At 40.6% G+C, this 25,756-nt stretch overlaps 1 protein-coding gene across 11 annotated transcripts in view; it reads left to right on the top strand.

Moving 5' to 3' along the window:
• Positions 1–25,756, top strand: part of LOC128903014 (alpha-protein kinase 2-like) — an 89,680-nt gene that overhangs the window by 4,831 nt on the left and 59,093 nt on the right. For all 11 annotated transcript variants that reach the window (XR_008463944.1, XR_008463942.1, XR_008463941.1 and 8 more), the window contains 5 exons: positions 6,271–7,978; positions 16,546–19,426; positions 22,025–22,172; positions 23,691–23,818; positions 23,918–23,953. Coding sequence is in view for 4 of the 11 variants with exons in the window: in XM_054186866.1 (XP_054042841.1) it covers positions 6,623–7,978; positions 16,546–19,426; positions 22,025–22,172; positions 23,691–23,818; positions 23,918–23,953 (4,549 nt within the window). In the remaining 7 variants the exon portion in view is untranslated. The remainder of the gene's footprint in view (positions 1–6,270; positions 7,979–16,545; positions 19,427–22,024; positions 22,173–23,690; positions 23,819–23,917; positions 23,954–25,756) is intronic.

Genomic DNA, 25,756 nt, shown 5'->3' with positions numbered 1-25,756 from the left:
CCATCTAGTCCCACCTTTTAGACACTGCCCCTTTTAAATTTTTCTTGGGATCGTGTGGTTGGTGGAGATTCCTTTCTGCCTTTTTTTTTTGTTGTTTCTGTTCTGCTTTTGCTGCTTTTTCTCCCTTTAATTGATATAATATTTATAACTGTCTGTCCATACCAGCTAGCTTTCTGATTGGATCTGCATAGTATATGATCATTTATGTTCATCATAAAGAAAGGTTTTGTGGTTATTAGTGTTTTGGTTTGGAGATTTTTCATGTTTATCTTAAATGAGGTCTAATTATATCCACCAGCTTCCTTTGTGGTTGAGCTACCCGCCAATATAACATCTCTATAAAGGGATGTATGAAAATGTATATAATATGCCAAGGCACGTTGAGAAGGAGCTATTGATAAATTTAAAGTTTAGTAGCATAGTCTAGGGGATAATAATTGTTTTTCAAAAGGGCAAATCCAGATCCCAAAGTTTGGTCTATGGAATGGAGGTGATAGTAGGAAACTGCTGGCATTTGGGGAGTTTGTTGTCTCAGACGAAGTATCTCAGAATAAGCAATGAAGCACGTAAGCAAATTCTCCACTGATTTTCTAAACAAGATCATTCTGATGGAGAAGTGTTAAAAGAATAGGTGAGTAGACTGTATTATACATGGATCCACATCCTCCTCATATACACATATGTACAAAGGAGAAAGATTGTGCTTTCCTCTATGTAGGTTTGTGTGTAGAAGTTCAATGAAAGTCAATCCTTGACCAGATTTTTTGTGGCCCCATAAATTGGACAACGGCAGATTAGTTACTGAAGACGTGGTGTGTGTGATCTAAGGCTATTACAAACAGACATTATTTATGTAGCTATCTGTTTTTCTTGTGTTTTCAGGTGTCCCAGACCCAGTGTGAACTTGGTATAAAGAGACCAAAATATTAGTTGATGGAAGGATATTTCTTAATAGAAAACATAGGAGGATTATCAGTTTCATTCCTCCTGTGTGTTTAGCTAAGATAACCCTTTGCGTGGGCCAATGCAGGTTCTTCTTTCCCACTCCTTTGCACTGCCGTGGGTGTAAAGCGGGGCATGTGCAGAATATGTACAGCCATATGGGGGTATTTCTGCACTGATGTGGAGCTTTTAACGTACCTAGACAATGCTTGGGTTGTCAGAGCATGTTTAGATAGATTAATTGTACTGCAGAACTATACAAGGTTTAGGCATAGATCAGGTGGCCATTGTGCCCGGCAGCATGTGAATACCAGAATGGTCCCTGCCCCACAGGCTTGTGTGGCAACGATAAGGAGAGAGACAGTACGTGGGTATAGACTGACAGGTCCTGTGAAAGGGAGGGAGGAGGAAGTGCCTCTGAAAGATAGGAATAAATCCCGTTGAATAAGGGTGTGAGCTGAGTAGGGGTATACAGAGAACAGAGATTACATGATGAATACATAGTACGTAAGAGAAAAGATCTTCAGAGAGGTAGGAAAGGGAATTTTTTCCACTGACTGCATAGGAAATGAACCTCACAGAAAGACACGATTACCTCCTAAGCTTGTAAAATACGTAAGCTTTCTGTAGAAATAACTTCTGTGAATGTGAAATTGCTTACAAAGGAAGGTTTCCATTTTGGTTGTAACTAAATAAAGTAGAAAAAAAAAGTGATGTAAGAGAGGAAAATTAATGGCCACTTTTTAAGTTTAATCAGATTTGTATATTTTTGTCAGTTAAAAAAATTTTTGCTGACATGAGAACTGGAATTTCAGACAATTTTTTCATTATGAATAAGTTTTTCAAAACCAAGATGGAATTATGACAAAGTATGAATTTTCAATAACAAAAGCATTTTTTTTCTGAAAATTTAGGTGAATTTGTTTTACGTATTTTCCTTAGAGAAATGTTGTGTGATTATTTTAGCCATTTTGATGCTTTTTCTACCCATTCATTTGCATAATATTATTTGAAACTGATTGTTTTTCACAAGCACTTTGATTATTTCCTGCCATAAAAGGATTTTGGTGAAGCATCTACAAATATCTTTACTGCCCTTTGCTGCCTTGTTGATCGGACCATTCCAGGCTTTCATCAATTCTGTATTTCTCCTAAATGATATCCAGCCACAGTTCTCAGGTTACTGTTTTCATGCTGCTGCCAGCTTTGTTTTCCCTTATCCTTGCTTCCTAGGAAATTAAGCTTAGGCAACACAGACCTTAAATGGCTTTCCTTGTGGGAAAGGGAAGAGACCTGAGTGGTGGCTGGAGAAAGGGGAAGGGGGAAAGCCAACATATCCAGGGATAGTGAAGGGGAAATTCAAATTGTAGCTGCTCAGCAGTGGTAATTTGTGACTGAGGAGTGATCTGTCATGGAGGGCAAGAAGGCCCAGCTGCAGAAGGGGTTAAGCGGTCTGGGAGCAGGAATTCCAGAGACCAAACTACTCCGTGTAAGGGAATGAAGTTTCCCTTGGTGATAAGAAACAGGCAGGGTATTGTCTTGTAGCCATCCTGCACTGTGAGTGCTCAGGGGCCACCTCTGGGCAGCAGAGCTGGGCTGGGGATGGACCCAGGGCCAGGCTGTGGAGCCCATACAGCCGCTCATGGGATGGTGCTGTGCAGGTCTGTGTCAGGAACGGGCTCCTGATGGTCTTTGCAGACCCTTGTAGAACCACTTATAGCTGTAGGACTCTGCCCAATACATTGTTCTTTTTCTTATTTTTATTTTTTATTTAAACACAAAAGTGTGTTTAATTCACCTCAAGGGGTACCATAAAATTCTCCAGCAATCACCATTGTTTTGATAAGTAAGAGATGGAAAATGTGATTCCAGATAGTTAGAGAACTAAAATAGGCACCTTTCTTACCATTACCTGCTAGAACCTGGTGGTGTTAATCTCTGTGCTTCACCGTCCTTCTGTCATTAGCTAGTACCTGATTCACCAAGTAGCATCACTGGTTTCCAGAGCAAGACTTGAGGCAAGCAGCCAGAACACCTTTACACATTTAAATGTTCTCTTGTCTTCTCTGCACCAAATGTTCAAAACCCAGTTTATTAGAAATTGAGTTTATTTTCAGGTTACTAGTCAATAGCTGATGGTAAATAGCTGATCTCCCATTCATCTTCCCTCAGTGAATTTCTTTATGCATCTTCTGTCAAAAGTTTTCTGAGGAGCTGGGAGGGTACTATACTGACAATTCTCTTTCCATTTTCTATCTAAATTCAATAATTGAAATGATGGTTTTATCTATATCTTCTGTTTTCTCCCCAGATTTTAAAACAATAACGTCTCTCTATCTTGGGTGGAAAACCAGCATTTATTGCAGTTTTCCTCATGGAAAATTATTTTGCTTTAATTTCCATTGTTGGATCTGACAAAATGCACGGCAATCTAATCTAATTTTCATACCGAGAAATCTGACATCTCTTTTCCCCTCGATGTCAAAATGCAGCTGAACTAAGATAATGGTAACTGTATAGTACAATTGCTTTAGTAAGGAGTATTCATGAGTCAATCTGCATTAAAAAAATGTTGCCAAATCTCTCTTTAGCTGGGAAAATTACCATGCTTTTAGAATAACTTATAGCCTCCAAAAAAGAGAAGAGAGGCATCTGGTCTTCTGAAAAGTGAAGATGAAAGCAGATTTGAAAGAATGCAACAGAGGGAGCATTAGGCAAATTGATATTTATGAGGAGATGGGTGAATGCTGGGGGGTAATTCCATCGACATGTAATAAAATGGATAACAAAGAGAGTAATCTCTACTGCTCCATTTTTTTCTGTTAAATATTTATATTTCTTAAAGTTGAAATGGTAAGCGAAATGTGATCAGGGATCTGAAAGGCTGAAAATAATGGGATCTGATGCCTGTTTTTCTCTGGGCTGTTGTTGCATGCATGGCCTAGATTGTAGTTCAAAGGCCTGCGTGAAGCAAGTGTAGAGTATTGGCCTAGGGCCAGTCAACAGGTGTCCCCGTTATTTAAAACCACTACAATATGCACTCGTTGTCCTCCTCTTGTTATCTGCAGCAGAGAAGTCCATATTATGAGCATATTTGAATGAGGCTGCTTCTCAGGCTGAAAGGTGGTAGTGTGAGGAAGCCTGCACACCAGCTTCCTGCCCTGTACCTCCTGTGTGGATAACCTGAAACCTTCTGTACATCAGCAGCACTGTACAGCGGCGCATGTTTCCCCTCTTAGTTTCACGCTGTCAAGCATCTCTAGTTCAGCCACTCTGACCAGGCTGGTTTGCACTGCTGCAAAGCTATTTTGTCATCTTCTGGCAACTTCCCAGCTACACCTCCTAGCTGACAGTACACCTTTGTGGCACATCAGGCTTGCTCTTCAAACCGTTCTTTCCCATTGGCATCCACCTCTTTGCGTGCTGGGCCTTTGCCAATGTATTCCAAGACTGAATTGACAAAACATGTCGCATCTTTGCTGCCTTTTCACTGCCTCCTCCCGCTCCCCCTTCTTTTTGTACCGCAAATACTGAGCTCTCCTCTCCGTCTCCTGCCTTCATGCACTCCAAAGGCCCTGTGCTGACCTGGGTTGCCTGTTGGGAGGTGCAGAGGCCAGCAGCCTTACAGCAAGGCTGCTGCAGCTTCATGCCACAAGTCCAACCAGTGAGGCAGAGCACGTGCACTCGGTAGGTACATACATGCGTGTATACAACACACATATATGTTGTGTGCTGGGAGAGGGTGCTGGTCTGGTTGCCCCAGCAGCTGTTCCTCTACACTCCTTTGTTACACAGCCTAACGTTGTCCCTTCTAGTATCCTTCGCATTAACCACCTTCTCTTCCTTCTTTTTGCCTCACAGGTAACTTTGTGGAAAAGGTGTCTGTGGCGGGGTTTGCCTGAAGGAAATTAAAATATATCTATCTGCTTTATGCTCTTTACACGAGAGGCAGATTCCAAGCAAGCCATGCAAGCCCCTTGCTATTTAGCCATTAAGCTCTAATCTGGCTTCCACGTATTTTCTTACTAACTGACTTTGATCAGTGTCTGCAGTGGACTGACACGAAGCTGGGTGCTGACAGGCACAATGACTGCTCTGCTTGTGGCCCTGCAGAGAGCAGATAGAGCGCTATGGAGTGCTTGAAAGGGCACTGGGAAAGGTTGCTGTGTTTGGGGGCTAGTGGCTGGTGATCGTGCAGCCAGGAGAGAGACATAAGCTGAAAAAGGTCACAATGGGAGAAGCAGAGAGAAGGAAAAGGAGAATGAATAGAGGGGTCTTTAAATTGCTTCATCAGATTAGCAGGATGGCAAGAAAGCTTTTCCTGCTGTTCTTCATGTCATACCAATTCTGTGAATAAAAATAGGTCACTATTTTTCAGAGCTTTTAGTCTGGCATCCTTCATGGGGTCAAATTTACTTGAAACTCAGTTCTGCTACACTACTTTCCCTGATGAGTGGATCCCTGGATGGTGGAAGAGTCCTGCTGTGATTAGTGTGGGTACTCTGTGGTGAAGAATGACCCAGAGTGCCTCCTAGTAGTATACAAAAATATCTCGGGTATCTAAAATCCTAAGATTTGGGGATGCTTAGGAAACAAGTTTTTTTTACAAAAAGAGAGACACGATTCCATATTTATTTGGATTCAGCTAATGGAAGTGGTGTATTTCACTTTGTTCTTACGTAAACTCTGCATTGCCATACCATTTTGCTACTGCACAGCTGTTTGAAAGTAAGACTCGACATGAACAGGAAATTGAAGCTAACCAGCCTCGTTTCATTGTTCTCTCACCACAGAAATTACAGACATCAAGCCAACGTACACAGAATTGCTTTAAACAGAAATAGCCCTGTAAAATCTAACCAGATTCATTGTTCCAGGTATTTCTACAAACAGATTTTAGAATTTATGTCCCTATGATGCCAATTCAAGGAATGGCCTACTGTTGTGCCAATGTGACTACCAAAATAGCAGGTACTTGGTACCATGCACATGTGAAAACTTACATTGTTTGCAGATTACTGTTTGTGTTTAGAAATGTCTAAACGACATGTGCTAAAGCCTGTTTTGTGCTGCTCCTTGTATGTGCAGACATGCTTTAGAATTTGTTTTCCTAGCACAAATCCCTCCAGACAGTTACAATGTGTTGCCTTTAAGTGCCATTGCATAGATAGCTGGGTTATAGTTACTGCTGAATGTTTGGTCTTGACTTTTAAATAATGATTTATCTTTTTTTTAAATCCTCCAACTATGTGTCAATTGACCACCTTTTAGAAAATATGTATACCTATTTTGAAGTAATTTTAAACTTTGTGTTTCTTTTATTTGCAGGTGCACAGAGCGAGATCTGCGCTTTATTGGGCAGTACTTGGAAACAGTTTGACAGCTAGAATGACCTGGCATTCAACCTTTGTTGAACTGAAATCAGATATAAAAAACAAAACTTCCCCAGAATTTGTCACTGACCTAAATGACAGTGTGCGAAAATTCAGGGTGAAATGAGAAGAACGAGAAAAATTTTGCACAGCACAAGAGTTACCCCTGTGAGGGTGACCCCACCTTAATTTCACCAGATTCTAACTCTTCAAAAATCAGTGGTTTACTGATTGAGAAGATCAGAAAAGCATCAGTATTGTCCCCGTCTGAGAAATTCAACAAACACTTGCCTAACAGGGAAGAGAACATGGATGTAAAAACTCAGGAAAATATTTCCTGCCTAAGGGATTTTTCAGAGAATGGTGATGACCTAATTCATTTTAACAGTATGGTCAGTGTCACTGCTGGAAAAGCAGAGCAATACTGCAGCGGACAGGTGCATTCCCACCCTTCAAATGTAATCACTTATCACACAGACAACTGTTGCCTTAACACGGAAGACCCTGTATGTGGCCAGTATCTGGCAGATGTCCAGGCATGTAAAAAGAGTGGGCTCAGTAGACCTCTAAATATGAATACCATGTTCAGTGATCAGGCAGATACTCCCATAATAAATCACAATCATTTTATAAAGGATGATTCTGAAAATTCTGCCACCATTCTGGAGATTTATGCAGAGAAAATTTCAAGTGTAAGTGATGACTTTTCTGATGATGACCTAGAGTATTTTGAATGTTCAGATGTGCTGACAGTGCATGAAAATGAAATCTGGAAAAAGAAATTACAATTTTTATTAGAAAGTGATGATGAAGATGATTTAAAACTGAGTAAGGATTGTGATGGGTGTGCGTACTTCCTCAGTGAAATGCCTTGTCTGTTCCAAGTGTCAGATAACACTACGCCTATGGATACCACCATTGGCTTCTGTGGTCATCACTCAAAATTCGAAGGAGTAAATGTAAGGAGAGACCCCTCTATGTACAGCCAGTCAACTTTGCAGACAGAGATGACTCTCACTGTTGGACAGCACCGAGATAAAAGTTCCAGTTTGAAAGACAAAGAAAACAAAGTGCCTGTTGCCTCTGCAGCCATTGAAAATGACCATCACAGAACTGAAGAAGAAAATCACGGAAGTGGCCACTCAGCTGCAGATTTCCCAACTGACAAATCAAAGAACAAGGATAATGTACGTGCCGAGGTGGACTCCGCTACTAGTGGCATAGGTGCTTCTTTGACAAATCAGGCTTCAGAGACGGTGACAGAAAACAGTACGGACAAGGACTTGCTGGGTGAAAGCTCTTTGCTGCTAGAGGAGGGGGGAAGAAATTTGCCGGAGGAAAATGCAAGGCATGCTGTCTGTACCTTAACAGAAAGTCTAAGAAGAAACCTTTTAAAATTGTTAAACCCTAAAGAGCTTTGCAGATATGTAAGTAATATAGGACAATCTTTCCAGACTGCTGCACAGGCTAGGGAATCCAGTGCTTCGTTTCCCAGTCAGGAAGGTGTTGTTTCAACTCAGATCCCCGAGGAGACAGAAAGCTTGCAAATGCAGGCTGGCTTGTGTCACACAGAAGAGGCAGATAAAGACTGTCATTGGGAGAGGCAAAGGACTTGGGGCCTGTCTGAGCAAAATCAGGTGCCAAATGAACACGTCTCGCTCAGGGTAAGTAAAGCGTTTATCATTTAATTGAAAGAGCTGCTCTACTGATTTGAAAGCATTTTGTTCCTATTTGTCACAAAATAATGTAAAATTTAAATTACTTTGAAAGGTACTATTCATGTATTTCTGAATGACAGCTACGGCTGGGAAGGAAATCTGGTTTTGAAAAAGGCCCAAATAAACCATAAGCTGTTCTAATTATAGAGTGAGGCTGGCAATAGTAAGAGTCACTAATGGGACTCTGGACAGCTGGATAGGGAAATCTGATACGTGGGCTGTTGCACAGGTCTTACAAAGTAATGCTTCTTTCAACCTAGAAAGTTTCTCAAATACCTATTGTGAGCGGAGAATGTTTTGATCTACTTTCTTTTCAGTTTATATTCAAAGAACAAAATTGTCATCCACTGATGGTGCTAGAAATTTAAAACAGATCAACAGAGGTTTTCTCTGAATTTATAACAAGGAGGGGAGTTTAATCCGGAGAGTTCATGTTACAGAGGTGAATGGAGCTTTGCTTTTAAAAATAAAACAATGAAAGAGTCAGATATTCCAGTTGGAATGTAAAAAACAGTAAAAAATAAAAAACCCAAAGTGGTACTCTCCATGTACTTGCATATTTTATTCTATTGGTAGGAAATCAACTAGGGATGTAGTATAGTTGTACAGACTGATATGATGCTCCACCAGCCTTCATTAAGGGGGAGAATTGGATCATACTTTTTATTTCATGTAGTAAAGACTGAAGATATATAAATATATAAGTATTAAATAATGAATAATCTTATTATCACTGACTTTACTGATTTGAAGGTGCATAGCTAATGGCACAGAAAAAAATATTTATGGCAAATAAACACAAGCTTTTTCCAGTTCCACATGCTTTTCTTCATCAATATTATTTAAGTAAAAATGTCTCCCAGTTCTGTGTAGTAGACTGACTATAATCTCACCACTGGGGTGTCTTAATGCAGTCAAAAATCACTGAATTCTTCTGCCTGAAAAACATCCACAAGTTTCTCTGTTTTTATAGTACATAAAATTCCAATCACATTTTAGCAGCACATAACGTTCTTATGATGGGGAATACCCACCTGGTTGAAATTAACGTACTGAGGATTTCTTGCCAGTATGTATTACCATGGTTTGCAAGAGGCATTGTTTCATTTTTTTTCAAGTGTGGTACAATAATTTTAATCCCGGAACCCTCTTCTCAAAGAGCAGCTGTTACATTTCTGTGAGTGCTGTGGCCAAATTTTGGGTTGTCTAGTTAGACTCTTGATACCTGCAGTCAGCATGTATTTCTTCTGTTTTTGTGTCCGTGACCAAAACTTTACACGAGATAGAAATGAAGTAGGAATGAAGTATTGGTGTGCGCAAAAGGGCTAGAGATGCGCACAGACTGAACGCCTGATTTTATACACGCATGAACGAAGATGAAATTTAGGTGCAGGTTCAAAATCATGTGGTCTTGAAAATGAGCCAAACCAAAGCATCCCATCTGGAAACTACTCTATAGCACAAAGAAAATGTGGACAGCTTCTCACAGCTCCTAAATAGTACACCAGAAACTGCTCAGCAATCTGCTTGTGTAACCTAAGAAAGGCAAGACAGAATCAACCACCTATCGCTGCACACAGGTTTATGTAAAAGAGCACGTGGTATTAGCTGGAGCTCGGCATTTGAGACAGCTCTGCCAGGAGCAAGGTGAGGGCCTCATAGCAAAAGCTGCAGCTGACCGCTTTTGAAGGGCGTTGTATTTTCCCTGTCCATGTCGTGAATCAGGTCTGCTGAGAGGTACATAGCAGCCACAGAACCACAGCACTAATTACCCAAGGATTTACACTTCCCTGTAGTGCCAAGTTGCCTCTGACTGGAACAACCTTTGCAGTCTGTCTTGTGCAGCAACTGCTGTTCTGGGTGACTTCTCCTTCCATCAGATGGTCAATGTGGGAGGCTCCTGACTTCTCTCATGACCTCATGGTCTAGACCCAGGTGAAATTCTTTATTTATATAATGCTTCAAAAAAGCTTAATTAGTAATAGGTCCTAAAAGCCAACTGTGCCAGCTGTATGATATTACATACTGCACAGAGAGCCAGGAGGCTCCAAGTTGGCAGTGTGTCATTCAAGAGCTGGTCTCTGTTTACTGGTCAGCCGGCACCCTCAGCACAAAGTACTGGTGTCACTCCTGAATTACAGAGCCCATGTGGCCTGCCGAGTGCCAGTGATGTTGGTGAAGTCCTGCTGGAACTGGCAGGTTCAGAGGGATTCCAGGGCATACACAAAATACTTAATGTTTGCACTGATACTCCAGGAAGAATGGTGTGTGATGTTTCTGTATTTCTATAGGGTTTTTTTTCCTGCTGATTAGATCTATTAGTCATCCTGACATTATTTTGTTTTTGCTCAGATAGCCTGTTCTCATAAAATTTGAGATACTTGGTTTGACCTTCTTGACATAAATTTATGTCACTTCTAGATGATTGTAAATTTTATTGTACAAAAAGGAGAGAAGCAGAAGTGACACAGGTGTTCCAAGTAATCGGGTAATCTGGTTGTGCACAAGAAGTATTTTGTCTAGTACGTCATACCTCTGCTTCATTAGATTCCAGGGTAGCTGAACCATTTCTGTTAATGAAAGCAAGTAGTTCATCTCTGAAATGAGATGATTAATTTTACCTCACGGTTTCTCACTGGTTTTTAAGAGGAAATAGTTTAGCAAGGTAATTCTCCACTGTAAGTAAAGTCTCCATTTATATGGAAACCTCTCTTTGTACAAAACTCACATGGAAAAGGGTCATTTTAACTCCAACTTTCCTCATACCTTTTTATCCCTAACAGCAGTTAGGGGATTTAGCTGCTTTTCTGTTCTTTGCTTTATCACAACCTAATGTATTTGGCTTTCTTTAATGCTTTCTCATATTCTGTCATTCTGAGGTCCTAGCTTTATATATTTATTTAGGAGATAATTATGATGTGCTTGTGCATTTTGATATCAAGAAATACTGATAAGTAAAGGTAGTGCCAGTATCACTATTGGCTCTAGCTAACTACATAGAGTTTCTGCCTTAATTACAAATCAAAGCACTTGTACTGGTGTTTCTGTTTTACCTTCACTCTATCTTTTAATAAGTCTCTGGACATTATTTGTTGTGAGACATCAAGAAAGGAAATTGTAGCTCTGCTCCTGTATCATGCCACAACCTCCATTGACCTTATTATTACCTGCCATATTTAGTTTTTCCCTCTGTTATCTTTATGTCTTGGTCAGCAGTGTAGTTTACCCCTGATATCTTTCCTCTTGGCATGTATGTATTGTATTCCCATGTGCCTTACTTTCCTTTCTCCAAATCAAATTTTATTTAATTTCCTGCTCAGATTCATAATTCTGGGGGTTTTCTGTATAGGTTTGTGCGGATTACCTGTTGAGATGCGATGGCTCTTCTGGCTTCCTCCTTTGAATGGAAACCTGGGTGAAAAAGGGACCAGCAAGAGCCCAGACCTTGTCTTGAAATGGGCCTGGAATGTGGCTGAGGCGCACTGCGTCCCAGAAACTGGGAGCACTCCCAGGCCACCTGGCTCAGTGTAGTCTTTGAGTTCCTCTACACTGTTGCAGAAGTTGAAGTTGAAGAAGCTTGCTGTTCTCACAAGTGTGCTCACTCTTTTTTATTTTGAGATCAGTAACAAAATTAAATAACACAGTTTGCTCAGGTGCTGTATTCCCATGCCTCGTACGTTGAAAACTCCCCTTAAGAATCAAGTATTTCTTTAATGAAACCCTCCCAGATATGGTACTAATTGTATCTTGTTCAGGTTCTTGAACTGCCCCAGTCTCCTTAGTATCCGATATTGTTCGGCCTCTCTGTAGATGCTTTTATTAGATGGCCCAAACAATGACTGATGGGGGTAATTACCTGAACTTCCCTCTGAACACCAACAGTAGTCCTTCCCAGTCAGGCTTCCTGCACTGTTTTTCCAGTTTTGTAAATGTGGATTTCAGAGTATTAATTCATCACCTTCTACGGGCTGAATTATCTTATCTTAAAAATCATAAAACAAGCTAAAAATGAAAACCAGCCATGCTCCTGGCTGCACCAGATTGAAGTTTACTTCTGTGTAACAAGTGACTGCTGCCTTTGACTTGGGGTCAGTTTCAACCCCGGCACAAGTCTGGACCCAGAGTACCTGTAGGATTGCATCCTGTTGATGCAGTTATGTGTGTTGAAGCACAGCCAATCTATACCACATTTCTTAGAATGCCCCCCAGGTATTTGCTATTGCTTGTTAATTCAGTGTTATTTAAAGCCAATCACTGAAAACCACACAGCCTGCCAAGCTTAAGAGCCTGTCAGATCCGGAAGCAATCTCTTTTAACTTCAGAGAAGCTGTCATTCCCACCAAAATGTGATCCACTACAACTGATAAAGCCAAGAGTGGCTATGGGATACTAAGTGCAAATACTAAACCAGGAGGTAGACAACATAAATGGATCCCTCTGTATTGCCACAAGAGAGTCAATGGCTTTCAGAGCCAGAGCGTTGTTTTCAGAAAATTATATTTTTGATCTAGGCCTTATTTAAACTTATGTGTAGTTTGCATACTCAGCTTTCTATGAGCGTAGTATGGCAGTAAAACCATTAAAAGAAACAGTGAAAAATGTAACATGTTGGCCACTAAGTTGCATGGTATAGTGAATTGAATAGAAGATCTCCAGATCTGAAAATGAACCAGCCCAGCTTGGGCTGAAGGGACAGGGCAGTTTTGCCGTATCATTTAAGGCCACGGTTCAGGTGCTGTTTCTTGGTTCCTGGTGACTTGAAGAGGTGACTTGAAACATTCTGGCAGAAGCTCACTTCACCTGTAAAACGTTTTGCAGGTTTGTAGGTCATCAGTTTGGTCATCCTTGTCATCTAGATCTCCACAGAGACTGTCAGGCAAAAATGTTCCTGCTATCATATTGCAAGGAAGAAGTAGAATCCTTTCAAATTTCTTCATCTTTTCTCCATGTTGTCCCCTATTTCCTTACACAACTCAGAGGTAACAAAAGTGCTCACTTACTCCCTGTGGTCCTTCTTTGCTTTTCACACACAATGGGTCTTGTTAGCAGAGCAAAAAACTAAGGAAGGGTCCTCCTTACATCATGATTTTACAATAGGTTAAAAAGAAAGCTCTGGTTTTGAAGTGGCTGTTCCCATTTTCCTTTTACATAGCTATTATGTGACTGACTTACCTGTTTATCCCTCCTTTATTCACAGTGACTGTGGCTTTATAACAAAGGTACATGGACTGTCTATTTCGGTTATGAGTTTAAATATAGAACTGTGGTTTCATTTTTCTGTTGTCTCATAGCAGGCAGTTTGTTACGCACACAAATTAAAATTGCTTGTTCTACTGTATTCACAGAATTAAATTCTCCAGTTTGTTCTCTAGTTCTTTTGGTCATCCCTGGAGTCAAGCAGACTGTCCAATAATTGAAGCAATTGTTAAAATGTATGGCATTAAACCCCAGAATTCCCTGGGAGAACACGGAATGAAAAAAAACAAATCAAGATGAATAGTTCTAGGACTGTGTTAGCTGAAATAAATCTAATCTAAGAAAATACCAAAGTTAAAGCCAGTAAGGTTTCCTAAAATACGTTTAAAGGATTTGGGTATAAGTACTTTCAAACAAAAATAACATGGAGCTGATTACCACATACTCTAGGAGCACATATCCCTGTTAAATATCAATTAAAAAATTAATAAATGTGCCATTATGAGGCTTCAAATTGCATTCTGCTTTCAGACCTACTTTTGTCAAATGCAAGGCAAGGTATTCCATTGCAAGCCCTCTTTCATCATTGTATTTATTTTCCGGACATCAAAATGTGTGTCTAGACTCTACAGTGCTGCCTGTCCATAAATGCTCGAGACAGACAGATGCCAACATGACAGACACATAGATTAGATAGATAAAAGGGTTCTTGAGATAATAAACCCACTTTCAAGTGGGCATGAGAGAGCTGGCTATTTTCAGTTTCATACCAACAGCAGGTAGGGACTGGCTGATCATTTGTCTAACATACTTAGCAAGAATTCCACAGGTTGTAGTGAAAGCTGTGATTGAGGCTGCTGTGGCTATAAGGAATAGAAAAATAAACTCTGCTTTCCAGAGGTTTGAGGGGGAAGTGGAAGTGGCAGAAGGAACGCTAGGCTGAGACCAAATGCTCAGAACTGACTGAGAAGAAAACTGGAACTGACTGTACAGACATGTCCAGGCTCACATCCCCCTTGACTTGAGAGAAGGTGTGCCTTTAAACTCAAAAGGCCTAGAGACCGGCATCTTCTCCTGCAGAGCAGGCTTGAGCAGGAGACCAAGGCATTGGGAATCAGAGGGGACTGCAGCTGTGGAGCTGAGGTTCCTGGGCTCGGGGTTTCTAGGTAAGTATGCACTGGCCAAGGAGTTTTGAAGACAGTGTGGTGGCAACTGCGTGGTGCTTGGGGTGGGAACAGCAGTTAAAGTCATTGACAAAAATTTTCTATATCTCTTCCTTCCCCATTGTCCACAGCATGTAGTCAGCTCCACATCCTACTCAAGCTGAATGGAGAAACAGAAAGGATGAAAGGAATTGCAGCTGAAGTGGGTGGCTTTTGCAGCAAAGGGAAGCAATTTTTACTACAGCCGGTAATCCTTTTACCATGCACTTATGGAAACTAAGAACCCAGTGTCTGAGCAGCTCCTGCCTCTACCCGAGCACACAGCAACTCATGGGAAATCCTTCATTACATATCCTGCACTAAGTAACGGCACTTGCATCTTTTCAGAATCGCTTCTCTGAATTATGCGTCTACCAGCACTCATTACACATTTACAGCTCTGCTGTAACCCAGAGGAACTCACCCATTATGGATCACAGTTGTTAATTTCAGCCATCCAGCACATCATTACAAGTTAACAAATAACTATGGAACTGGGACTCACATGGTGGAAAAAAACCAACCCAAACAGTTATGAAGTTGAGTTTGTGGCTGGATAAAAGCTAAAAAATTAAAAATGTCTAGAAATATTGCTGTTTTTTAAACTCAGTCTGATGTCTTTTAGCATTTCTTCATTTTTACTGGGCGTAGGTGCAAAGCTTCAGACAACCACTGGAAAGATACAGGGTCAAATGTACAAACTAATTCATGAGGTCCATGTTGTTATAACCCATTAATGGCTACTTGAAAGTAAATCTTTTTTTTTCAAATGTTGACTGCTAAATTGCTCTATACTTTTACAGATTGTTCTGACAACCAAATGCTTAAAGCATAATTCGTTTAGGAAACAATGTATTTTTGTCTAGTAAAAAATTGCAGGCTTCTCCCTCTGTGATTTGCTATGAGTGAAACATGCTTACCACCTCCATGGAATTGATTTAGTGCTGAAGAGGACCGGAGAAAATCCTGGAGAACAAAAGCTTTGCATGGACACCAGGACAAGATTTTAAGAGTGAAAGCTCAGTTCTGAGGGGAATGGTGAACAGTTTAACGGATTTTGTATGCCAGGCAGATGGCAGCACTTTCTTCATCCCATGCAAGCCCAAACATCAGCCAGTTGGTGTCTTTAATAAGGTCTGCTCTCCTTGCATAAATTAATTTCAGTTTGGCTTAGTTTAATTGAGGAATGGATTGTTTCTACCTAAAGTGACAGTTTCGCATATTTTGATATAGAAGACTAAAAGAGATGCAGGAGGGATATGGATTTTTATTTCCCGCCCCAATTTTCCCAGCAGTACCCCTAAGGTTGCAATGCATGTCTCTGCTAGAGGAGGGCTGAATATGCTTTATACTGAGCAATTCATTAGTGCTTGGGCAGAGGCAAGATCTGGACTGATCTCTGGCACTCCCTTTTGAAGCGGGACTTGTCACCTCAAGGGCTCAGAGGTGACCAAAGACAAATTTTGAAGATGGCTTAAAACTTACCCAGAGATGTTCATTTCTTGGTAGCAGTCTTGTTCTGAAGTACATAGCAGGGCAGATGGGGGGGACATTCTCTGAAACTTTTCAAGACCGATACATACTAAGAAAGCATCTTTGGGAAACTTAAGATAACAATGCCCATGATGGAAGCAAAGGGGAAGGCAAGTTCCCAAAAAACTAGTCTGGGCAGTTCCAGAAACTCACAGTTTGGATTATGTGGTAATTGCATAAGTATGGTGCGACATTCTGACTGTTAGCAAAAGGCATAGACATGACTGTTTTATATTGTTTTGGTTATTTTATTTAATTTTTATTATTATTTTATTTTATTTTATCTGGTTTTAACTAGCTGGACTATATCAGTCATTGATCTTCGTCTTGATTAAATTTTATATTTCTCAGCATTTGGATCCAGATCTGAAACTTACCAGGGTTCAAGGCTGTTAAGACCCAGGTGTTTGATTTCAATCCATTAGGTCGATAGCTACAAATCAGAAACTTGATTGCTGACAAATATTTTAAAAAATAGAAAATAAAAAATTAGGTACATTTCAAGGCAGGACTCTAGTTCAGGCCTGTATCGAGCAACAATTCTATTTTTTAATTACATTTGTCTTTTTTTCTTCTTTGTAGAATCAAGGTGCTAATCTTAAAATCTTTACCCAGAATTGTGAGAGACTACGTATGGAGCCTGAAATAGAAAAGGATGGCATACTCATGACTTGTGAGAGTGCAGGAACCATCCCTCCAGCTTCAGAAATGCTCTGTACTGAAAAGACATTACAAGCAAAAAATGCAAATTTACAGACTTATTCTCAACACCGTGCTCCTTGTGATAAGAGAGAAAGTCGTCACCAACAAGTCTTCTGTGAACAAGGAATTAGGATTATTAGTGATGGCAATGAATCAAAGAGTGACATTTCACCTTTTCCTTTATGGGACACGAACTCTGTTCCTGATAAACAAGAATGTTTATGTGCTGTTCTCTCTTCTGCAAAGCTGTGTGATGAGCCAAGGGAGGCAGAGCAAAGGTATAGTTTTGACTCACATGATAGCAACGACACAGATATTCTCTCTACTCGGTCATGTGATGAATCTCTGCTTCAAGCTAATCCCAAGTCAGTCCTGGAGTCTGGAGAACCTGGGTGCAAGGGAGATGCTGATACATCTGCAGTGCATGACAAGCTGTGGAAACTTCTTCATGAAGATGACTCAGACTATCAAATCCCATTTGAAAACCGGGGAATCACAAGTTTAGAAATTAGGCTGACAAATACTGAAGTCACAGAACTGAACTTTGTACAGGAGACCTGTTCTGCTCAGCCTTTGCCAATAAATGTGATAGAGGAGCAGGAACCTATTACGCAGCCAGCTGGTAGCCAAGGAACAGAGAAAGAAGACTGCAATGTTTCTGATATCCTACTTAAAGCAGATGAAGCATATAACAGTGCATCCATGGGAAACATTTGTCTTGCACAAGTGGTAGAAACAGATGGTATATGTCTAGATTCTAGCACTGGAAATAAAACGGAAGCACCATCCATTTGTCTTTCAGCAAATAGCATCATCTTAAATACAGGGGAGTGCTTGGAGCAGAAGCCAAATCACACGTTAACTGACACTAATGGATCCATTCAAATGACTGTTGCTTGGGAAGGAAAGCTTGCCATTAATAACGCTTCACAAACGTGTGATGCAGATTCTCCTCAAAGATTAAGAAATGGTCAGAATAGTAGTTTAGCATGTGAGAAAGAAAACCAGCTTATGTCACATAAGTCGCATGGGATAATTGGACAATTACTTCATACTGAGCACAACATATCCTTGATAAATGAGTCTGTACCTGGTAAAGGGTGTAATTTTAGAAACTGTTATCCAGCAAGAAAAGAACTGGCTTATTTCCCTGAAGAGAAAGACATTTTCCCCAGTGAAAATACCAATCAATTTACACATGAAGAACACTCTTCTGTAAACACCATACATAAAAGTTATGAAGAGAATTTACAAGAAAATGGAAATCACTCAGACTTGAATGCACAAAATGACATTAATTCTGACAGTTATCATCTTTCAGAAAATAACGGCTGTCAAGATTCTCGAGTTGTTTCTAATGCACAGAAATACGGTTACCTAATGCAATTGCCTAATTTAAGTAAGGCTCCCGAAACCATAACACGTAAGAATCTACTCCAAAATATGGACCGACCGACAGAAATAGAAAAACAGGAAGTGACATTCACTCCCTCTTCTGAGGATCCATTTTTAAGAGATTTTTATGTAGAGATGCCCAGATATGAACCACGTAAAACAGGAGAAGAACAGAGAGAGATATGCACAGGTGATGAACAAAGGTCTGAAACTTCCTGTGAGTCAGGAGTTAGTCATGTTTCAGAGAGTCAGACTGCAGTTTCCTCTCATAATACATCAGAACAGCATGTATTTTTTGTTGACAGCGCCTTTAATTCTGATGAAGAGTTAAAAACAGATTCTTCAGAACATCACGCATACGCATCTGGAAGTGTAACATCAGTTAGTACTCCACTGCCTAGAAAGGCTCAAAATGAGAACCACAGGATAGCAAGTGAGGATTACAGAGGTATCAGTCATCAGTTAGATGTCCAACAACTGGCTGTAAAAGAAACATTACCATTCTTCACACCTGAACGCCAGTCAGAGGGCCTTCTTACCAGTGTGTCAGCAATGGGCTGTCCTGGCAGAGGAAGTCAGGGAAAAACTGAATCCACACAAATTGCAGTCGAAGTAGATGAAAATTTGAGTACGCTGGAAACTTTCTGCAAAGCATTGCAGGATCAATTCCATCAGGTACCTGAAGAAAACAAGGAGGAAGCAGTCTTGTGTGAAAATAAACAAGAGATTCAAAGAGCTATTGAATGTAACCCAGATGAAGCTGAAACAAAGCCTCCTTTGCACACTTTAATTAGCTCCAAGGCTCAGAGGCAGATTATGAATATTAGCACTAAGCAGTCCTGTCCTGACTTTATCTCTTCCAGTAAGGTTACTGAGGTTGGTAATTCAATTAAGTCTACGGACTATGATAAAGATGAAGAAGTCACTACATCAGAGAGCGTAGTAAGTGGTTTAGTTAATTCGTCCCTAGTTGATTCAGGGAACAGCCAGTATTTTCAAGAGCAGCCACCCTATAGCAGAAGTCAGCCATTCTCCTTAGCGCTGACCACGTATGATCCATTCCCAGTCAACGCGGAAAGGCTGAGAAATCAAGAAGGGTCAAAATCCTACCAGACACCACCAACCGCTGCTGAGCCTGAGCCCATCAAATGCAAACAAGACACAGCAAAAAGTGGGCTTTTTGCTACTGGAGCTAAGAAGAAATTGCCACCAGCAATGCTGTCAAAAAAGCCCCGCCTGGAGGAGAGCGGAAATGTCAGCAAGGATCCTAGCTGTGTGAAAAAGTCTGTGAAGAGTGAGGCAGGCATGATTCATAAAGAAGATAGAAAAGAGCAAAGGAAACTCATTTTGAAAAAGGATAGCAAAGGTAAGAGAAAACTGATTTTCGTTTCTGTCCTTTCCCGTGGTTCTGGCTACAGTATGAAATTTAAATTCGTTAAACACACTGCAAACCTCCTTTAGTCTGAATCACATCAGCTAAAGGGGTCCTGCCCTCACCGATTTCAATTTCCAGTTCTATGAACTTAGTGACTAGTGCTGTGCCCTTGGCACAGAGCTGAACACTCCCTAACATCGTTTTCCAAGCTGGCAAATATATTTAATTTATGAAGTTTTTAACCCGTTTGAAATAGTTACTTCTCCATTTGTCTCTTGAAGTAACTTTTCAGGGATTTGTAGCATAGTGGTAGCACATAGTTACACAAAATATAGCAACTGCAAGCCCAGTACTTGCATGTTGTTGTGTTCCTGCAGGGCTGTGTTCCCAGTTATACTTCTACACTGTGGCTCCTGAATGCAATTACCCTCTCTTGGCTACCAAACGGCTTTATTACTAGTAAAGTATTATTGTTATTAGTAGGGTGCCACTGATAAACATAATGTTTTGCAGTTCTATCTGATGACCAATGGCTGGTTCTGCATTCCTTTTCACAGCTGTTGGTCACAAATGACACTGATGAAATTAGCAATATTAAGTTGACATAGAGAAGATATAACTGAAATGGGATTCAGGTTGCTTGTCAGAGCCTCTAGGGGGTTGCTAACAGGTACAACAAAATGCAAACAGGGCTAGCAAGAGTGTAACAGCTAGACAGATAAGGTACTTGTGGTTTCTCTGGATACTTTGCAAGGACCAAGGTCTTATTTTTACCTTTTGATATTATATTTCATGTTCACAGCATAAAATAATTTAATAGATCAGAGCAAGACTGAACAGTGACTAAAGGTAAGCTACACAACTATGAAGCACTTCAGAGATTCTAATTACAGTGCGGTCTGGTGAGAGTTCCACTTTTCCAGTCACATTTAAAAAACCCCAAGACTTTTCTCTGTTTGAACATGTGTCCCTTGCCAGAGAACCAAATGTGTGGGAGGAGAGACACATTCCTTCAAAGCAGAGCAAACAAACTGCGATTGTTGAGAAATTCCTGGTCTTTTTCCATGTACCTGAGGCTATGCTTGAAAATGTTTTAAACATTCAGGCTTGAATCAGATAAGACTGAATTTTCTTAACCTGCTTGTAATCTGCTTCAGTCTAGACTGAAGTGGATGTATGTTTGTACTTTGTTGTGTGGACCTTTGCCCAGTATTACGGGAAGGTTGGTATGGTTAGTCTGGTATATACTCAGTGTTCTCTTTTGTATTATTTTCAGCTGCAGGAGGGACGACTTTGTGGTTAGGGCAGGGAATCTGGAGCCATTAGTTCTATTTACAGTTTTGTCACATACTGTCTGCGTCATTTTAGCCCTGATTCAGCAAGATTCTTAGGCCTAAGGACTTAAGTGACTACAAGTTAAACATAGCAGTGAATTCCAGGTGCCTCACCCTTCAAGTTGGATCCAGCATTAGACGGGGAAAGTTAAACTGCTGGAATGGGATCCCTGAGGGAGAAGTGTCATGCCAGTTCATTTAGAGTGCAGCAGCACAGAATTAACACAGTAGGAAACATAACATCTTGCATTTTACATCCCTTACATCCAGCAGGGACATCTCGCTTGAGCACAGGGATGTGTCATGATCCCAAAACCTTCCCCTAAGTATATGTTGATTCCCTTTCTTTCCAAGTACCCTCCATCCTCCTGCTCAGGCCATGCCTGCCTGCAGAAAGATGCTGGAGCATTCTGTGAGACAGTAAACAAGTCTTAGCAGAGAACCAGGTTGTCAGGACTTTCCCCAAAGTGAGCGAGCGCTCTCTTTCTGTAACCTGAATGACTCTTGGATTTGTTCTGCGTAATGCCCAAGGTTTAGCAAAGGGACGTGCCCTGTGGCTGGAAAGGTAGGGATTTTCTTTAGAGGTGGGAAATTAATCTTTTGAAACTGCAGAGGGAAGCAAAGGCCACTGACATTACCAAATGCAAATATCTAACCACTGAGTGTGGGGTCCTCCCTCCAGCAGTGTTTTAAAGGAAGTGGTGCCACCACTGCATCTTGCAAAGAGTCTCATCCTGGCAGTGTGTTTTAGCTATGTTCCAGGAACACCTTGGAGCATGTGCTGGGACTTAAAGTCTTTTCTCTCAAAGGCTGTGATCAGTTAAAAAAATCTACTAGTTACAAGTATTCAGTTAATAGGAATTCTCATTATGTAGCCGTATGGTATGCTGTACCTTTGCGGTGTCTTTTTTTACTGATAAAACCGGCTGCTCCTTTAGTCAGAGAATGTATTTTGATTAACAAGTTATTTTATGTTGATGGCTTTTCAGTCTAGAACTTCCCTCGGGTCCTTTTCCATAAATTCAGAATGTCTTTGCATTGAAAACATTTCCATTGACTGTGTGGGGCACTGAATCGGTATTTTAAAACCTCTGTATTTTAAAGCCTTGATTTCTGCATCAGAAGAAATCATCATTGTTTACCAGTGTTGTCAGATTCGTGTTCTTAACATCTGCAAATCATTCTGGGATTCCTTTAAAATGCCAAAACAATGTCATTATCTTCTAATCCTAAACTGTGGCTCTTCTGTTTCAAGCTCCCAAGCTGCTGAAGAAAATCCAAGCAGAGTTGTTCCCTGACTGCTCTGGAAATATTAAGCTATGCTGTCAATTTGGTGACATTCATGGTGACTCCACCATTACATGGACTAAAGATTCCAAGTTACTAGCTCGACTGCAGAGAAGGTGAGTGAATGTTTCTGAAGGACTGGTAGTTTCTAAATAGCTTTTGGGGAAATATGACAGTGATTCACTCTTGTACCTGTTAGGAGGGTTAGTATGATAGGTGCAAAAAATAAGTTTAAACAGGGTAATTAAGAAGCATATCTTCACACAGTGCATTACTATTGTCATAGTTTGCATTCCATCACCAGTAATTCCTCTCAGCCTGTTTATAAGCAGTCTCATCCAGCTTTCGAGTACTGTAAAAGATCAGATGAAGTTTGAACCTCAGCACCCAGCCAAACAACATAAACACCCTTGGTTAATATGTGGGAGGCGCTCTGACCTTGTGTGGTGGAAGCAAATTGCTGAAACAACTAACATGCAATGTAGAGCTTGCCGTGATTATTCCACACTATCAATACAGACTGGGGGATGAACAGATTGAGATTAGCCCTGCAGAGAAGGACTTGGGATACTGGTGGACAAAAAATTGGACATGAGCTGGCAATGTGCACTTGCAGCCCAGGAAGCCAATCATATCCTGGGCTGCATCTGAAGAAGCGTGGCCAAGTGATTCTCCTCCTCTACTCTGCTCTCGTGAGACCCCAGCTGGAGTACCGCGTCCAGTTCTGGGGTACTGTGTTCTGGGGTCCCTAGCCCAACAAAGACCTGGACCTGTTAAAGCAGGTCCAGAGGAGGGCCACAGAAATGATCCAAGGACTGGATCACCTCTCCTGTGAAGAAAGGCGTGGAGAGTTCAGGTTGAACTCTCTGAGTTCAGCCTGAACAAGAGATGGCTCTAGGGAGACCTTCTTGCGGCCTTTTGGTATTTAAAGGGGGCTTCGCTAATTAACTGCACAAAAGCTTTGAAACACAATAGCCAGGTCTCTGTAATCCTTGCATAGATTATCTGGTTTGCTGATAAATACTTCCATAGGCATCCACTGTGGTAGATATGAAAACCTTCATGGTCTAAGAGGACTTTTCACTCCGTCATAGCACTGTTGCAGTGTAGTTTTATTGCTTCCAGAGCCAGCCTGGGTCTGCAAGTACTGTAGCTGCATTCACGTGTCACTGCGCCCCGATAACAGCTGCCTCCGAGCTGTTTGTGAAGGTGCATACACAGACATCCCAGAGCAAATACATGGCTTGAAAAAGCAAAGGAACAGAGAAAGCTGAGTGAGGAATCAATATTGAGGAATAGCACAGAACATTTTCAGCTTTCATATATCCATTCCTTATATATTTGGCAAGATATTGATAGGAATATTAGAATGCCTTTCAGTGTGATTTAATTATTTTTGTATTTGATTGAGGCACTTTTCTGTCAGAATGTAGTAGGATCATCTTTTGAGAAACACATAATAGACTGGATTCTCCTAAGTAGGGTGAAATAAAATATTTTGTCTACTTACATCATATTTGAATCAGTCTTTGCAGCGAGGGACATAAATTACAGGGACAGGAGGAGAGATACATGGAATAATCAGGACAGATCTTTTAAAAGTATTAATGTGGAAAATTAACATTCTGTTACAGTGCCCAGGATGACTCTCCCGTCTCTTTGGCAATAGCTAAAGCCAGTAACAAAGACCAGGGAATGTATTATTGCTGCTTGAATAATGTGTATGGAAAGGTGACTGCTGAGTTTAATCTGACCTCTGAAGGTAAACCCCAGTTTATAATTTTGATTAATAATAATGACAATGGCAGTTTCCATTCGTATTATTTTTTACTACAAAATCTGTTTTTCTGTTTCCTTGTAGTATTGGAACATCTCTCAAGTTTTCAGAATTGGGAAGGTAAGTACACACATCTTCTTGAGGGTGTGCTCAAATCTTTGTTCCTTCTGATTTTCAAGTAGAACAAACGGTGGAAAAATATATCAGACTGAGACATTTTGACAGTTATCCCATGGGAAACTCATGTAGGATGGAACAGTTTGTGCAGAGTGATGGAGTACCTGCTGTGACAAACTACTGATTTGAACTTTACTGTGTAACTTCTCGTTAGCTTGCTGCAGTAGCATTTCACACACAGTAGACACTGAAAGAGCATTGCATCGCATCATACAGAGACGCAGACACACACAGAGCACCGAAAGCTCTTTTAGCAGAAAAGCTTGCCAGTGGTGCTTGAACACATGGTCTTTGCAAGTCACCTGCTGTGTAACTTTACTCCAAGAGAAAGATGGTCCTGAAGATTTGGAATGCTTTCCCCATATGTTAACTTGTGTTTAATCACACTCGGCATATGTCTTGCTGTGCTGCAGCTAAAGATAGACAGTGCATTGCAAATTGGTTTATCATTTCCGTACACACTGTACTAATCAAGTACTTCATTCGGCCAATTGATTTGTCTTTCTTTTTCTAAAAAGAATAAAATTAAACATTTCGTTCCTTGTTAAAATAAAGACGGGACTTTTCATGCAACAGCACTGTATAACTTTGACCAACAGAGAATTTTAGGTGGAGTTAAGGAGCCTTCTAGTTCTAGCTTTATACGTGCACTGGTTCCTCTGTGCTTCAGAGAGAGGTAATAGAACCCAGAGATAACTACAGAGGGGAGCTGGAAGGATGTCATTGCTGGGTTGTATAGACTGGTTGTTCTCCTATTTATCTTTTCCATGGATGTTCCTTGAAATGTTATGATTAGAGAGACTTGAAGTGCAGTTAGAATTTTTTAGTTTCTCTCAGTGCTTAACCTTAACCACTTCCCCTCTCCTACATTTTTTTTTCCATTTGTATTCCAACGATCATTTGAAAGGGTGAAATCCATAATCCTGCTTGATTTCAGCTGTAACAAACTTAGGCACACATTCTTATACTACTGGTCCCTTCAAAAGCCACAGGTGGGGATAAGAGAAATACTATTTTCCTAATTTCTCCTGAATATAAAGATTGCTAAAATTGATGTATTTGCTTTTTGATTGAGACTGACATGGTCATTTATAGACATGTGGTTCTTACTCAAAATCACTTATGAAATAAAAATCTTGTTATTTTCTTCTGCCTTTGCTAATCAGCCTGTTTTTAAGCTGGTGCTTGACAGATTGAAAAGCAGTAAACACGTTAACATGCCAGTCTGCAACTCTGGAGCTGATGTAGTGAATGTGGTTGGTACTGGGAAAGGCATGTTTCCATCATGGTTGTATCGGATAAGGACTGAGATCTCTTTCAGCTGAATGCCTCTATGAACATGTTGGCAGAATCTTTCCCTGAAAAGATTCCAGGCTGAAATCTAAAACAAGCTCTGGTTGTACCAGCAATTTCTGGCTTTTCTGAAAAGACAGGCTAGCTTCAGAAGAATGTGCTCTGAGCACTTTGGGCACATAACTGTGTTCTACTTCTAAATTCATATCTACATACACTGCTGCACATTAGCTTTTTACTGTCTCTGGCTTCCCAAAAAACCAGAGTTGTCAGGATCTGTGTTACCTCGATGCCTCTTTAGTTCTCAGTCAGCTTGACTTTCTTCACATTCATTTGAAGCTCCAGTTTACAACTCCCCTAATAGGTGGGGTTTTTTTGAAAACTATTAGCTTCTGTGATCTTTACCTCTCTTTTCTGTGTGCTACACTCTGTATTCTCTCCTTATGAACCTGA

Source organism: Rissa tridactyla, chromosome Z (assembly GCF_028500815.1).
Source record: "Rissa tridactyla isolate bRisTri1 chromosome Z, bRisTri1.patW.cur.20221130, whole genome shotgun sequence".
Lineage (NCBI taxonomy): Eukaryota > Metazoa > Chordata > Aves > Charadriiformes > Laridae > Rissa > Rissa tridactyla.
Note: the sequence above shows the minus strand (reverse complement) of the source record. Positions and strands in the feature narration are given on the sequence as shown.